This window comes from Cimex lectularius, unplaced genomic scaffold (genome assembly GCF_000648675.2).
Source record: "Cimex lectularius strain Harlan isolate CLEC.00 unplaced genomic scaffold, Clec_2.1 scaffold58, whole genome shotgun sequence".
NCBI classification, from domain to species: domain Eukaryota; kingdom Metazoa; phylum Arthropoda; class Insecta; order Hemiptera; family Cimicidae; genus Cimex; species Cimex lectularius.
Genome location: NW_019392696.1, coordinates 1,852,461 through 1,868,609, shown reverse-complemented (window position 1 = coordinate 1,868,609; position 16,149 = coordinate 1,852,461). Strand labels below are relative to the sequence as shown.

Genomic DNA, 16,149 nt, shown 5'->3' with positions numbered 1-16,149 from the left:
CAAATACCACAACATATGTTCGAAATGAAGTGAAGTACATTTTAAGTAGGTTTCCTACCATCTAGACGCTAAGTTGTGTAACGTTTATTTTGAAACTTCCGTACTGTGGAAAAACAATCGAGCTGCATAACAAAAGGATAGGAAGATTGTACGACAAGGACGAAACGTCCGGTCATGCACCTTTCTAATGAAAGGACGCATAGAAAAAGAAAAAGTCGTCGGGCAAACTTTCTGTTGAAGAAACCGAAGTTACGGAATTGTTCATCAAGATTAGCAAAACGCAAAAAACAAAATTACAGGCTCTAACACGCGGCATTATGCGTTTCACATATAAGGATAATGACAGGTAAAGAATCTCAATAATGACACGGATTACTTTGTGCGACCTGTCAAAGAAACTATACTATTTCTGATCCTGACGTAAATTCGGCATGTTTTTAAATAATGCTATTGAGATGTGATTTCTAAGAATTATTAATTAAAAACTAGGTTTTATTTGACAGGACTTTATTTAGTAAGATAAGAAATTCTTACAATCCCTCCATTTTCGAAAAAATCATTTACTCTATCTGTTGTTACCGATGTTTTCTGTATGACTTAAATTCTTATTATGGTTTACTTAATTTATATTTATAATTTTAAAATATTTTTCTACATATAAATATTGATTGAAGAGAATCTGAGTCTTCATGTACAGTTACTGTTACCTAAAGATGATTTAATGACAAGTCCGAAAAAATGTGGCTTCTTTTTCCCTGTAATGTAATGCTGTGTCTAATGAGGTCAACAAAATGTAAAAATTCATTTTTATAACGTTGTACTAAAACGATTTTGGATTTCGGTCCAGTTGACCCAGAGTAAGAGTCTAATTTTATTATTTTAATTCGTTATTAATAATAAAATAAATCAAATTCGTAAACAAGGCTATTTGAAATAATAGTACCAAAAAATAAGTATGTTATCATGCTAGGTTGTGAGCAAATACTTTGCGACTACTTCCTTTTTCTTGAAATATTGGTTGTACTTGTAATTAGGATTATATACATTCCTAATTTATGTTTCACTTAATTAAATAATAATATGGTGTAATTTATACATTTTAGTGTTTACGATTGAAGGCTTTCTTTGTAAATTTTAAAATAATTATTGCAAACCAGGAAAAGAAATTGTTTCCAAAAAGTTTTAAACCAGCTATCAAGGTGAGGTAAAAACTGTCTTGAAAATAATGAAAAGAACATTCAAACATTAGAATAAATTCACTAATTTTCGTGGTCCGCTTGACCAATTAATATTTTTCAATTAATTAAGGTTTTTTAGTTGAGATAAAAATGTCAGTGTCACGAACTGGATTCGGACCCAAGACCTTGAATTTTCCCTCCTTCTTGGCCTTTTTCAAATATCGTGTAATCTATTTGATTCTCGACGACAAATGAAATGGTCACGGAGCCATTGAAAAATGGCAAAAAGGTGGGGTTGAGATGGGAAGTTAGTGTCCGAGTGATCGAAGTCACGATAGCTCAAGTGGTAGAGCAGCGGCGTATCTAGCCGAATGTCGTGGGTTCGAATCCCGTTCGTGACACTGACCTCATTAGAATAAAATTGATCTATTAATAGAGATATTTTGAAAGCTTCTGAATCCAGTTATATTCCATCAAGCGCCCAAAAATTCAGTTGAATTTGAAGCTGCCAACATGTAAAGACATAGATTTCTTAGAGATAATAGTTTCGACAATCAAAAGGAGCTTTTCTCAGTACTTATCGACGTTTTTAAATAGGACATTTTTCTTCAGTTCTGGAGGTGATGAACCTTGGGCCATGTATTGAGAGCTCCTGAAGCCGTTGATTTTCCAACAAGCGCCAGGACATGTCGTTTTATTTAACGTCACCAAAATTTGGTAGTGACATGGAAATAGTGTTGGCAGTCAATAGAAGCTTCTTTCAGTGCTGATCGATGTTTAAAAAGTTGATATTTATTATTCGACCGTGTCCGCCTTGATTTTTGGTTTTCTTTATTAAAGGGCTGATTAAGTTTTTTTATTTAGTTTACAAAAGAGGGACCCACATAATCTTTAATAACTATACTAAGTTACCAGTTGACTGAGCATTGGTAGCGAAAGGTTGTGTTACCTGTTCTCTGTACAAAGTTGTTGTTTTTTGTAGCGTTTACCCCGATATTTTCTGTGAAAATTTACCCATTGTTGTGGTGGAGTGTGTTGAACACATTTCTGCCGATTTTATTGGATGAATTCCGGTGTAATTAGTGGAAATTGACACGGAAACAGTGAGTTAAATGGAACTATTTTATAATCAGCTAAATAATCAGTAGTGGGACGATAGAAAAATAGTATCAAGTGGGGACTAGTTCAAGGTCGCCTTAGAGGAAAAGGGCTTACGGTATCATTGTATATCTTGTTACCTGAGATACATGATTAATATTGCATATGAGTAAAAATATAGACCAGTATTTCACACCCGTTGCAGATCGCACTTTAAAGAGACGACGATCGAAAAGTTCGCCAGAAGCCTTGAATATAAATAAACAGCTAAAATCGGGGGAACTGATTAAAAACATGTCAATTCAAAATTGTGATGAAATAGGAAAAATGACAATTGATCAGTTTAGTACGGTTTTGGATAATAAGCTGAAAAACGTGAGAAATTAAAAGAAGAATGCTCTAAACTTATGCAGGTTACAGACAAATTACAAATGCAGATGGAATATCTGTTAAGAGAAAATAAAAGAAATAAATTAATTTTCCGTGGACCGGCATTTACTGAAAAGTCAGATTGTGTTACTTCTGTGAAAAACTTCTGCGTAAACGTATTAGGGGCTCCAGAAGATATCGCCATAACAAGAGCCTTCCCACTGAAAAATAACAGAGAACACAATACTATTCTAGTTGAATTTTTGCACCAAGAGGATATTAGATAAATACTTAAGAATGCCCGACGTCTGAAAAATACTGGTTGCTTTATTTACGATGACATGACAAAATCTATGCTGGCCCAAAAAAGTAAACTCTTATTGCTGAGGAAGAAGATAAAGAAGTAAATGTGAACTTGAGAGTGGTGGTAAGAGGTATTCATCTTCATGTAGATGGCTACAAGTTTCAGTGGAGCTCAGAATCTGGGTTGAAATACAAAGGAATGGATGGCACAGGAGTACTTGGGGATATTTTGAAGACTGACATCAGCGGGGTCGTAGAAGATGTTAAAAAGGCACCTTTATCGGGAACAGACGTTGCGTACAATTCCAGTGTCATTATAGAAGACACACCGATAGCTGCCCAAAGGATTAAAATGGATCCGAGAAGAGAGAAGAATGTAAAACCTATGGGAGGAAGTACAAGAGAAACCAAGTGAGGTTTGCTAGTCACCTAGCAAGTTTGCATAAAATAAACGTTCTTTCTTATAATGTTGCTGGTTTGAAAAATAAGGTAAAAGATTCTCGTTTTATTTCATTTATTTCATTCAAGTTACCAGAGAAGATGAGGGTAAAGAGAGTAGAGAGAACAAAATTATCGGGTTCAAGCAAGGGTAAAATGTTTAAAGATTTTGAAAAACCATTTTTTTCTCCAAACGAACGATCAAGAGCGCATATTTTTCAAAAACCCTACATCGTAGAAGTACGATCAACCAATTCGATCTATGCAAAATCAGGCAATCCTAACTCAAGGTCACATTTTTTGAGAGAATTTTGTTTAATTGATTTGGTTGATAATTCTATTCAAGTTGTAATAGAATATATATCAAATATCCACATGAAGACAACCACAAAGATTAGAATCGGTAAAATAACGAATGGAATTAGATTTAAATTTTACATTAACTAGCCACAAACCAGACCTCTCTCCTTCAGACTGGCACTTATCCAATCCAAGATATGAAACATTTCTTCAATCACTAGTTTTACGTATTGAATAAAGACAATTAGGAAAAAATATAAATTATAACTAAAAGTAAATAGAATAACATTTACCATGTAAAACCAATCCAGAAAAAAAGTATGTTCATTGGTTCACGTCGACGTTTTTGCCGGGTTGTTGAACGATAAAATTAATTAACTACACGGTTCGACGTTTGCTTTTCTGTAGCAATTGTAAATATGATTTTGAAATCAAGGGAACAACCAGTATCACATTCACAGGTCTTTTTTAAGCTTTTTTTATTTTTTGATAGGAGGGTAGATCAATATAGAGTGTTGCCTTTGCAATTTAAATTTACAGAAATCCCTGCCTTAATGGAAGCTTGTTCATTTTTAAAATTGTATTATGGTAAGTTGTTTCAGTTGCTATGATGTTTGCCTATCAGTGATTAACATATACAAACAATAATAATATTATACATTCTTGAAGCCCAATTTCCTTGAAAACATTCTCGCGGTAATTTTCACTCAGTTTATAAAACAAAACATTATTTTCCAACGCTGCAAAGAACTAAGTAAATATTAATGTTTTCCTGTTTCTTTTTTACCAATATTGTGTTGGGTTTTTTTTATAATTAAGCCAATTTAAAAGGATAAATATATTTTACTATTTTCTCTCTCTCTCGTCCTGGTTTTTGTTTCAGATCTCTTTTATTGGGTTGTCCGGAAAATAATGCAGGATTTTGGTATTAAACAAAAAAAAAGAAACTAGTTACTTTAAAGCAATGTTCTTTAATCAAAATAATTTCCCATACTCTCAATACATTTCTCCCAACGTGTTGGTAACTTATTAATTCCGTCTGAGTAGAATTCAGAATTTTTAGAATTGATAAAGTCAATAAATGCATTTTCCAGTTCCGTTTGATTTTTGAATATTATGTGTTGTAAGTAGTGGTCCAGGTGTCTAAAAAAATGGTAGTCAGTAGGCGAGAGGTCCGGAGAGTAGGGTGGGTGAGGCAAAGTTTCATAGCCAAGCTCCAATGATTTTTGTGACGTTACACGTGACACATGTGGTCGAGCGTTGTCATGCAACAAAATGGGCCCTTTCCGATTGACCAAAGAGGGCTTCATTACTGCCAATTTCTGATGCATGGTATTAATTTGGTTACAGTATGATTCAGCATTGATGGTTTCGCCAGGATTTAAGAAGCTGTAGTGTATTAAACCAAATGAAGCCCACCATACCGTAACCATTACCTTTTTTTGATGAGTTGGGGGCTTTGGAGCTTCTCCTTTGTCGAGCCACTGTCCAGAACGTCTAGTGTTATCGTAGAGAATCCACTTTTCGTCACATGTAACAATTCTGGCCAGAAATGGGTCATTTTTGTTTCGACAAAGAAGTGATGCACAAACATCAAAGCGCTGATTTTTTTGGCGATCGTTTAATGAGTGTGGAACCCAATTTTCGAGTTTTTTCACTTTTCCAATCGCCTTGAGGTGGTCAGCAAGTTCTCGAACAGTTGTTTTGGGGTTTTCTTCCACCACTGATCGCAGAACATCATCATTAAGAGAGGAAGGCCTTCCACGACCTTCTTCATCTTCAAGGCTGAAATCTCCCTCCCGAAATTTTTTAAACCACCTTTGCACAGTGCACTCATTAACACAACCCTCGCCCCAGACTTGGTTAATGTTTCTAGCCGTTTGGGCTCCGCTTCGGCCGAGTTTAAACTCGTAAAAGAAAATCGTACGAAATTCTCGCTTTGACATTATAAGGATGACTGAATTATTTCCAAGTAGCGGAATGCTACAGAGGTAAACAAACAATATCATTTGGAAGAGGATTAATAAGTGTTGACATTCATACAAATGAGTAATCCTGTAAACGTAAACAGAATATTTTATATAGATTTTTTTTAATGAAAACTTAAAATCCTGCATTATTTTCCGGACAACCCAATATTTCATTCATTTCATCATTTATCCATTTATTTGGAAAGTAAAAGAACAGAAGCATACGAGATGTATAGTTTATATTTTTATTTATATTTAATGCACTTGATGAAAATGAATGTTTAATGCGTAATTATTTGTTTTATTACTTTATTCGCTAAAAAGGGAAGGGTTCCCTTCGGGTAAAACACAAACAAAAGGGTTCGCTTCTGTATTTCATGTGCTTTCATTCAAAAATATCTCAAATTGTACTTGTGCCTCAAGTAATCCGATATTGTCTTCGTTTTGTACATGTTAAAATGGATGTTTCTGTTGTCAACAAGTAAATCTGAGACGTAATAAGATTGGGGTGGAAAAGTGAGAACATAGTCCCGAGAATGACAGATTCCCTAAAGACTCAAAAAGCAAGAACATAAATATTTTGATATGTTTCATTAAACCAATCTGCATTCTTGTCACATGCCTATATTTTAGAAAGGCGTTTTTATATAATTTTTTGTATGGTATTTAAAATAGGGGAAAGCAAACAAATACGGTGTTTTTGAAAAAAAAAAAAAGCTAATTTAAGAGTTGCCGATTCGAATACAGGGCCGCTGGATTCGAACCCGGGACTTTTACATTACAGTGATAAGCGCCGTGTCAACGCCTAAACCGTTGCAGCCACTGACATCCCTAATTTTAACATATTTTAACATAAATAATACACATTTCTTTTTGGCCTCATTTAAAAAATATCTTTAAAAAAGCATAAATAATACAGAAATTTTAAAGCGATATTTCATAAGACAACTTTTTTCTTTTACCAGATAGCACGCTAAATTACCTTGTCAATTCAGAAACTGCCACTGATCTACTGTTTGTATTCATTCTCAACCTGAACTTTTCCTTTATCCTGAAGACGCTAGGTTCACCAGACTCGAGATTCTCAAAAATTACCTCACTTGAAATAGTTCGATTAGAGATTTCTTAATTCGTTGTCTGGAAATCACTGTTCGAGAAATGATATTGGCTTCTCCCTGTCATTGGAAAATATCACTAACTGGAGCACCCAATTTTCGGCGCTCTTGACTCGAATTAATTGTGTGAATGTGCTGATCGTGCCATGAGCTCGGCGCACCTTTCATTGTGGTTAAATGAGTTCTCCAGCGTGGTTCCATTTGAAGAAATCGAATTTTAAAAGTTACTCTCTGGTTGAACTGCCTTGGCTTTTTAAAATGCGCAGAAATTCGGCCGTGTGGAATAGGGATGAGCAAGGCAATTCGCATGCCCTCCAATCTGATTTTATTTCTTGGCAGTCTTCAATTCTGGGAAAGATCCGCTTGCTTCACCCAGGTTGCTTTGGGAGGGTTCATAATCTACGTTTTTGACTGGGATGGTAAACCATAGTTTGGACCTACAGGTACTGGCTGACAGAAGAATTAATTTTTGATTTTATAACTGAAGTAATTTATATATATTTTTCTCTTTTTTTTTAATGCATACAGAATTGTCATTGTTATTTTAACATGGCAACCTACGGCGGACGGATTTTTCGATTCATTGTCTTTTTATTATTATGTTTTGTTTTCTCTATTGCATTTTCGTTTATATTGTAAATATAATAGTCTTTTATTCATTCATTCATAAATAATATAGAATTTATATTTTTTTATACTTATCCTGTTTATGAACGTATTTTAAATATTACATGAAGTTTGATACTAGTAATTTTAATTTGTTTTATTTTTATGAACAATATAAGATGTAGGTTTTATTTTTAATAGTACTAAATCTTGGCGAGATTTTCGCGTGAAACTCGATAAAACATAATGTATTAAAATGGGAAGATTTTTGAGGGAAAAGGCTTTTATGACTTCTGTCGTTCCATTCAAGTCAAGACAGGATCTCGAGAGAGAATTGAACCGGCTAATTGAACCAGAGAACCTCGTTATGTGGTTCCATTGCTTTGTATGGATATCATTAACGGTGCCTAATCTACACCACTCATGAGATAAGATGCGCTAATTAGGCAATTTAATCGGCTTTGACTTTGACACGGGCCGACAATGAGGAAGCCCGAAGTTGATTCGTTCCTTCTACCTATCCCTAGACAACTCGGAAAGGGTTACGTTTGAAAATTCAAAAACGTTAGAAAAATCCTCTTACTTATTATTTTTTCAATTTTATTGGCGGATGTAAATAAAAAGTCGTGCATTCCTTCTTGATTATCATATTTCATGATAAACCTGTTGAATAATTAAGACGTAACGAAATTTTTTACGAGGGTATTTCAACTACGAGATTATATGAGGCCTTGGGTGCCAGTGTTTTTGAAATAAAACCCATTTGTAAGTATGTTGGGTTCGAATAGTAGGGCCGCTGGATTCGAACCTGGGACATTTACCTTACAGCGGGGCTTTCCAAACAGTGGTCCGCGGCAAACTTTGGGAAAAATTAATATTTACAATAATAAACTTAAAATGAAGGAATAAATTAAAACACTAATAAGAATCAGTTCTGAAAATCTCTGCAGCAGTAGTCATTGAGTTTTGGACCGACATGCTTTAAACAAACACCAGCGTCTTTTAAGCAAGTTTTGGATGAGTTTGTTTAAAGTATTAATTATATCAAGTAGCGGCCATTGAAGTCAAGACTTTTCACAATATTATATGACAATGATACTGATCCTTATTACAGAAATGATGTGGCTGTCTTTCGATTACAGAAATTACGTTCTGAAGCCTTATCTTGTTGATGGACCTCAATGCCAAACTGGCCAACATTTGCAATGATAAAAAAGGCAATGTAAACTCTCGTATTTCTCAGATATTTCCGTTAAAATGAATTAGATGAGTCTTCCTTTTCAAGGGAGGATATCACAACTTTCGATGCTAATGACAAAAATAGTAGGGGTATTCACGATGTTTGTAACATGTTAACTCGTGTTAACTGGAATAGAGAAATGTTCAGTAAGATCGTGAAGCACTTCTTTTCTTAGCATGTAAAATGTTAATTTTTCCGCAATGCTGCGCGTGGTTGAACCAACAATAAAGCTATAACAGTCCTTAAAGGCTTGTAGTTGTTTGTTGTAGTTTTCTTTCGTGTTAAATTGTAAGTTGCCAAAAGTTAGAACAAAATAATTAATCAAATCTCTCAATCAAAATGTTACTATGCACTCGAAAAGTACTATCAAATGACACGCTTCAATTCGTGTCAATGGCTAACTTGTATCCTATCGTCTAGCAGCCTACAACTTAATATGATCGGGGATGTATCTATTGTGAATGAGAGTACAGGTCAGAATTAACAAAAGAAATGTATTGGTTTGGTTTAATTAATGCGTATATAAAAATAAAAATATGTGTAAACCCAAACCAGATGTTAAATTAACGGCTGCCATGTTGGTAACTTACGCCCTAATGGATAGCAATGTGACTACATTTTCCTCCTAACATCTAACTTTTGCTCTGGCCTGTTATATCGAGCAATGTTAACTAGCCGATTCTTACAAGGCTACGTCATCATTTTAATGATGATGTTAACTCGAACAGAGAAATGTCTAGTAAGATCGTGAACGCCCCCTTCTTTTCATAGCATGCTAAACATTAATTTTTCCGCACTGCTGTGCGTGGCGATTGGTAGAACCAATAACAAAGCTATAACAATCCTTCAAGGCTTGTTGTTGATTGTTTTGGTTTTCTTTTGTGTTAAATTGTAAGATGCCAGAGGTTAATAAAAAAGGAAAATTACCTACTCTTACATTCAAAATGCTATCTATGCACTCGAAAAGTACTAACAAGGACACGCTTCAATCCGTGCCAACATACCTAATTTGATTCCAAACGTCTAACAGCCTACAGCTTTATAGGATAGGGGGTGTATCTATTATGAATGGAGTATAAGGACAGGTCAGAAATTAACAAAAGAAATGTATTGGTCTGATTTAACTAATGCACATTTAAGAATAAAAATACGTATATACAAAAGAAGCTTTTAAATTCATGGCTGCCATGTTGGTTACCTACGCCCTAACGGATAGCAATGTGACTACATTTTTGACTTAACATCTAACATTGGACCTCTCCATTCAGATAGAGCAATGTTAACTAGACGATTTTTACAAGTTCATCATTTTTTCGCTTTAACACGATCTAACAGGGTTAACACAAAGATCGCGAATACCCCTAATGCCTTCAAAATAAAAATTCAGTGTTGTGTTTAATCCGTTGAAGGAAGAGACGAAGCTTTCCTGTGTTAATTGATTAAAAACAAAATGGAGCCTATGTGAACACCTTCGAAGTTTGGAGATGTCTTTTGAGCACTACTTCCAAACAGCTCGAGATACGGGTGGTCAAACCGTTTTCTGTTTCGACAAAGCCAACCAATCGATCTTCAATAGAATTCGAATGTTGATAGATATTACTTCAGACTTCACCTCGAAATCTACTTTCGTGTCCTATACTTGCCCCCATTTTTGACAAAAAGAAAAGAAGAAATCTACATGCTGAACTCCGATTCCCACCGTCGCCTCTGGCCCTTTTTTCACGATAACCCCCCCCCCCAAAATATGAACACACATACAAGAATTCGTCACCATGGCTAATATGCATAGATCATAAGGCAAAAAAAACATGCTGAACTCGATATCCTTGTCCAGCTACCAAAAATTAAAACCAATATACTCAAATTATCCATGGTAAAATTTATTAATCATTCATCTTCAAATTATTGGTTTAAAATTGGCTGGAGTTTTACATAACTATCGATTTCGTTCTGTCTCATTTGATTTTTGTGTATGAAATGTGTCAATCAAATATTTACTTTCATTTCCGTATTACGAATGGACTCGCTAATTTATTAACTACGTAAGTATCTAATGTTAAATACTTGAATGAAATGTCCACCCTGGATTTTGTTTTGAGATAGGGGTCCGCTGGCTAAAAAGTTTGGTAAGCCCTGCCTTACAGTGATGACCGCCGTGTCAACGCCTAAACCGTTGCGGCCCCCGACGCCCCTGAAAACAAAATTTAAAACAGGGGATATATGATGGGTCAGAAAAACTAAACTTTTAACCTTTCGTAAAAAAACTGATGTTTCGGTCAGCCATTCTCTCAAATCAGACGTATAAAATTATTCATTAAAACATGAAGCGACCTTTCTAACTTATAGATGGCAAAATAAGCCAAACGAGAATTTTACAAGTAGATGACATGGAATATTATCATAATTTAAATACCAACGACTCCTTAGCAGTATACTTGATGGAAAAAAAATTCTGAGAGGTCCTTCAGCTAACTTATTATTAAAAAACTAATTTTCAACATTTTTCTGTAAACTTAGCGAAAAAGTAATCCTTAAACGCCATCAAAAGTATTTTACTTTCCAATTGTAGTAACGGCAATTAAAACAAACCGATTGGTAACTTTACATTCACATTTTAATTAACGTGGTTACAAATTGACAGTATGATTCCATGTTAATTATTTATCCCCGAGGGTAAACACACCACATATTCTTTCAATTCGTTCATTTGGTTTTAATTTTTGGTGGTGGGTGGGTGCGTGTGTGTGAGGGTGTGTGGGTGTGGGTGTGGGTGCAAGACTGCGCTTTGTATAAAAGAAGCTAAAAATGAAACATTCGTATAAATAAATAGGAGATATGGAAAATATCCAGCTATTTCTTAAGAGTCAATTCTGCGGAGGATCCTTGTTTAGAAAATAATCCAATTTACATCTAATTCATCACTATAAGAAAAAATTACATAGAAGGGCATAATGTCCAACTACCCGTTCGGTATCGCAAACGAGGGGTCAACCATTTTACAATACAATTTTATACCTATTAATTTTAAAAAACCATGGGATCTGCCGGGATTCGAACCCCGAAGCGCTATCGTGGAAATTACGAGTCAGCCGCCCTAACCACATGGCCACCGCGGTCCATTTCTGGGTTTTATGCTCCCTGATTTTTTAAATAATTAAAATTAATTTCACACGATTCCAATTTATTTTACAATTCTCGATTATGAATACATATCCTTTAATAATACATTACTAAATAATTTTTTATACAAACTCATTCACTCCAATTCCACAATCCCGTCTTAAACTCTCTTGAAACTCAATTCTTAACGCCTGCTCTTACATGTATATTATAATTTTTAACATCTTTCAAGTATTATACAGCTTTTTCCAATCTATCCGGCTTGTCATCCAGTTCCTCCGATACTGCATGATACATGATATTGTTTACACGTGATTCATCACAGAGGCTGCACTACACCCACTAACAATATCCATTTTTTTGTAAGGCATGTCTTAATCTCAAAGGTTTTAGTATTTTTTCCTTATTCCGTTCGACATGGACAAACTCGCACTGCGTTAATAATTGTCCTCAATTTATTCTTTACTGCCTCCTTTTCAGTCCGCTTATATATTTCCTTTAATTACCGACTACCCACATAAATGTTATATTGGTTCCTTGTGTCGTGAATATAAATCTTTTTTCGATAAGGCGGCTGAATTTCTCTATAACCAATAGGCACTGGTTTTAAATGGCCCTACAGAAAATAATCAAGTGGATTTAAATTGGGTTATGGTATGGTATGGTATGGTGAAAAGGATACTAGGAAGCGGGGTTTGTATTCCCCAGGCACTGCAACCTTCTGGCTTATTGTACCTTCCTAGTTGCTTAGTTCAGTCAATAGACTCAATCCTTCTTCTTAGAAGTATCAGGTCACTGACTGTTGCTGCTGCAATTTGATTCCCTAAGTCTTTTCCGTACATTAGGTTAAACCTCCATTGAGCTGTTGCTTCGCATTGGAAGATGATATGAGTGGCAGTTTCCTCCTCCTCATTACATAATCTGCAAATGGGATCATCGTTGTATATACCCATGTTGTGTAGATGTTTTCTCAGATACCAGTGACCGGTTAGTAGTCCTACCACTCCTCTGAGTTTGGCCCTCTCCAGTTGTGTTTTTGCCATTCTCGGTGAGGGTTGTTTCATCATATGTGTCACATGTCTAGTATCTGATGTTCTCCTGTGTTCTTCCTCTCCTTTATAGTCCGTTGAAACTTTGTAGGAAGTTGTGAAGATTGTTTACGGGATCATGTAATCAGTCCCCATTTCTAATAATGGGTGTCTGATTTTGGTGATTATGGTGCATGCCCGAATTGTTTAGTTCCTTTCCAATTCAATTGTTTCTGGAGCTTAAATGAGCTTTTCCTAGCCTCTCCTTGTATAAATAATTCCAGTGGAGTTAGGTTTAGCAAAGTTTCTAATGCGTTTGTAGGGGTTGTTCTCATCGCCCCTGTGATACATAGGTTTGCTAGTCTTTGTATGCTGCCTAATGTTTGGGTAGCTACTTTTTGCTGAGCTTTGTTCCACCAGATTAGTGATCCATAGGTTATTCTCGGTCTTATTACTGCCGTGTAAATCGGGTTAACAAGGAGGCCAACAGATCGGGCCGTGAGGTCCTATGCACATATCCGGGAAGTGACGATTCAAATAACGTCTCACCGGCAAAGAATTGTGTGGGGGATCCATCAAGCGGGAGAGTCATTTTTTTTTTGCAAAGAATCATCATGTAATAGTATTGGTAAAACCTCCCTCAAAAAATTGAGGAACTGATTTAAATTATTTTGGTAGAAATACGGCCCAATTAATTTATTTCCGAGAAGTCCACACCAAACAAAGGTACTGTGAACCAGCTGATGATGACAAGAGTACTAAACTATAGGAGTTTTCTCTGCCCACATCCGAAAATTCGAATAGTTTATTATGCCATTAAAGGTAAACTTGGATTCATCAGTCCACAGGATGTGTAGAACAATGTTTTCTTCAGCCTTCCAAATCGACATTTGTGCATGTGACGTTAGTCACCTGTCATAATCAAAGTCCCGAAATATATGGACAAGTTGAGAGCACTGCTTAAAATTGTAAGCCCAGAGTACATCTCTCATTTTATTTTTACCTCAAAACCCTTCCAAACTTTCGGAAAGAGGAATTAGGATTTTCGCGAAAATACAGAAAAATATTCTTTTTATATCATTTTTTAATTCTATCTCTTTTTGACATAACTTTGTCATTTTTTGGTCAATTTAAAATCCGATTGCACCATTATTTTTAGTGTAAAAATTCCTTTAAAATGCTGTGTCGGGTGTATAGGGTCGTAGTTGAAATTTTGAACTTGAACTGGGCATGAGGTACCGTGTATTATTTTTTTTCCAAAAAAAATAAAACTTTGAAACTAGAATAAAAAATTAAACACTTAATTTTGTTTTCTTGAAAGCCTCATTGGTTCAAAAGAAACTCAGCCGGACCATCTAAAAAGGTCCTCTGTTTATATCTCGACTATACAGTTCCTTGTGTTATGCATAAAATACCGCAACATGTATGTTATTTACAGCAGGTAAACCGAATTTGTAGTTATTTATTCCTCTTCACGACCGCAGGACTATACCCCTGAGGATTATTTGAGAAGTCAGTGTGCGTAATCCGCGTTAATAAATTCATTATTAATTTTTCAATGTTATGAATTGAATCATAAAAATAAAAGAGTTTTTTCTTTGTTGTTTGACTATAACTTTAATTAACCAAACGGGTTTCAAAATTAATTATTAAATTCCGTTTAAATAGTCATGCAAAACTTACCATATTTTGTGGTTAAAAAAATTAACGTATTAAGCTTAAACTGAAACAATGAAAAAATCCCTTTTTTTAGATTATTTCAACAATATTTTTTAATTTACTATGTATGAATAAAGAAATTATAAATGTGCGAATTTTCCGTGTATTCACTAAATAAGTGGCTCTCTTTGAAATGTTGATTTATTCATTATTTTGGCTATGTTTGAGCCATATTTTTTATTTCACTCGTTTAAAAATAATTTGAAAATTATAGTTAGACGGAAAGTATTTGTTCTTGTCGCCGCTTAATTCTTTTAAAAAATTATAATATTATTAAATTATAAATACCAAAGTTACTAAACATAGTAAGCATCACAATTAATTAAGGTTTTTAGTTGAGATAAAAGTCAATGGCACGAGCGGGATTCGAACCCACGATCTTCGGCTAGATACGCCGCTGCTCTACCACTTGAGCTATCGTGACCTCGATCCACTCGGACACTAACTTCCCATAGCAACCCCACCATTTGAATTTTCCCTGAAAAATGGCAAAAAGGAGGGAAAATTCAAATGGTGTGGTTGAGATGGGAAGTTAGCGTCCGAGTGGATCGAGGTCACGATAGCTCAAGTGGTAGAGCAGCGGCGTATTTAGCCGAAGATCGTGGGTTCGAATCCCGCTCGTGCCATTGACTTTTTTATCTAAACTAAAAACCTTAATTGATTGTAATATATCAATTGGTCAAGCGGACCACGAAATTGGTGCATTGAATAGTAAACATCGTTTAATTCGGTCTAGAAAATATTTCAAAGAGATCTATTATTTACATAAAATTATTAAGTTTGTCATCAATGTGTGCTAAAGAATAACTTTTTTAAACCAAACGAACCACCTATGGACGCTTGTTCGTCTTTACCTTAAATAACAGCCTTAAAATTTATGGGTCCAGGTAGGAAAAAGACAGCAATTAATATTATTTTTAACTTTTTGGTCGCTATGAAAAGTCGCAGTTTAGATTACAAATACCAAAGATCAGAAAAATTTTGAAATGGCAGATTTACTTTCATTTAAATATAAGAACATTGCTAAAATATTTTGAACTTATTATTTATAATGGTGATTTCCGCCTAAATGTATTGCCAAGTCAATAAACAATTTGTTTTTGTTTAGGAGAAGAAAACCTGAATGCCCGAAAGGACGATTTGTTCCTGTCCGCTTTTCTCCGAGGAAGAAAGCACGACGTCGCCAAGGCTTTCCAATGCGTGAGTAACAAATCACCCTGCAATTATCAAACACGTCGAACAAATTCGCGATGGGAAATTAATCGTGAATTGGGCACCGAAAAACTCAAAAAAGACGAATAGGCCGTTTCCTCTTGCCGGAGATGTGATAATAAATCCATGATTATCCTCGCCAGAGCGAAAAACTTGCGAAAGCTCGACGGCACTAAATCTGGACCATTGTTAAATTTGTCTTTCGTAATCTTCCAGCGCGACATACATTTCATATACGTAATGGATAATTCTGCTATTACCATTAACAACAATGTGTGGTGATTAGTGACCGTTAGTCGATAATTATTGCAAAATCGTGAGATGTGGTCTGGTGTAATGTAGGTTTCNTATTTGTTAAATGTAAACAATGTTTGTAAATCCCAGGCCCTGAAGATGATCTCAATAAAGATCGAAACGTTGGCACGATAAAGAAAATGTTTTTCTGAAACCTAC

At 35.1% G+C, this 16,149-nt stretch overlaps 1 protein-coding gene across 1 annotated transcript in view; it reads left to right on the top strand.

The window, feature by feature from the left end:
- The window catches only part of LOC106670675 (clavesin-2-like), a 127,427-nt gene that overhangs the window by 70,684 nt on the left and 40,594 nt on the right, over positions 1-16,149 (top strand). Inside the window, exon 3 of the mRNA XM_024226034.1 lies at positions 15,593-15,684. Coding sequence (XP_024081802.1) covers positions 15,593-15,684 — 92 coding nt within the window. The remainder of the gene's footprint in view (positions 1-15,592; positions 15,685-16,149) is intronic.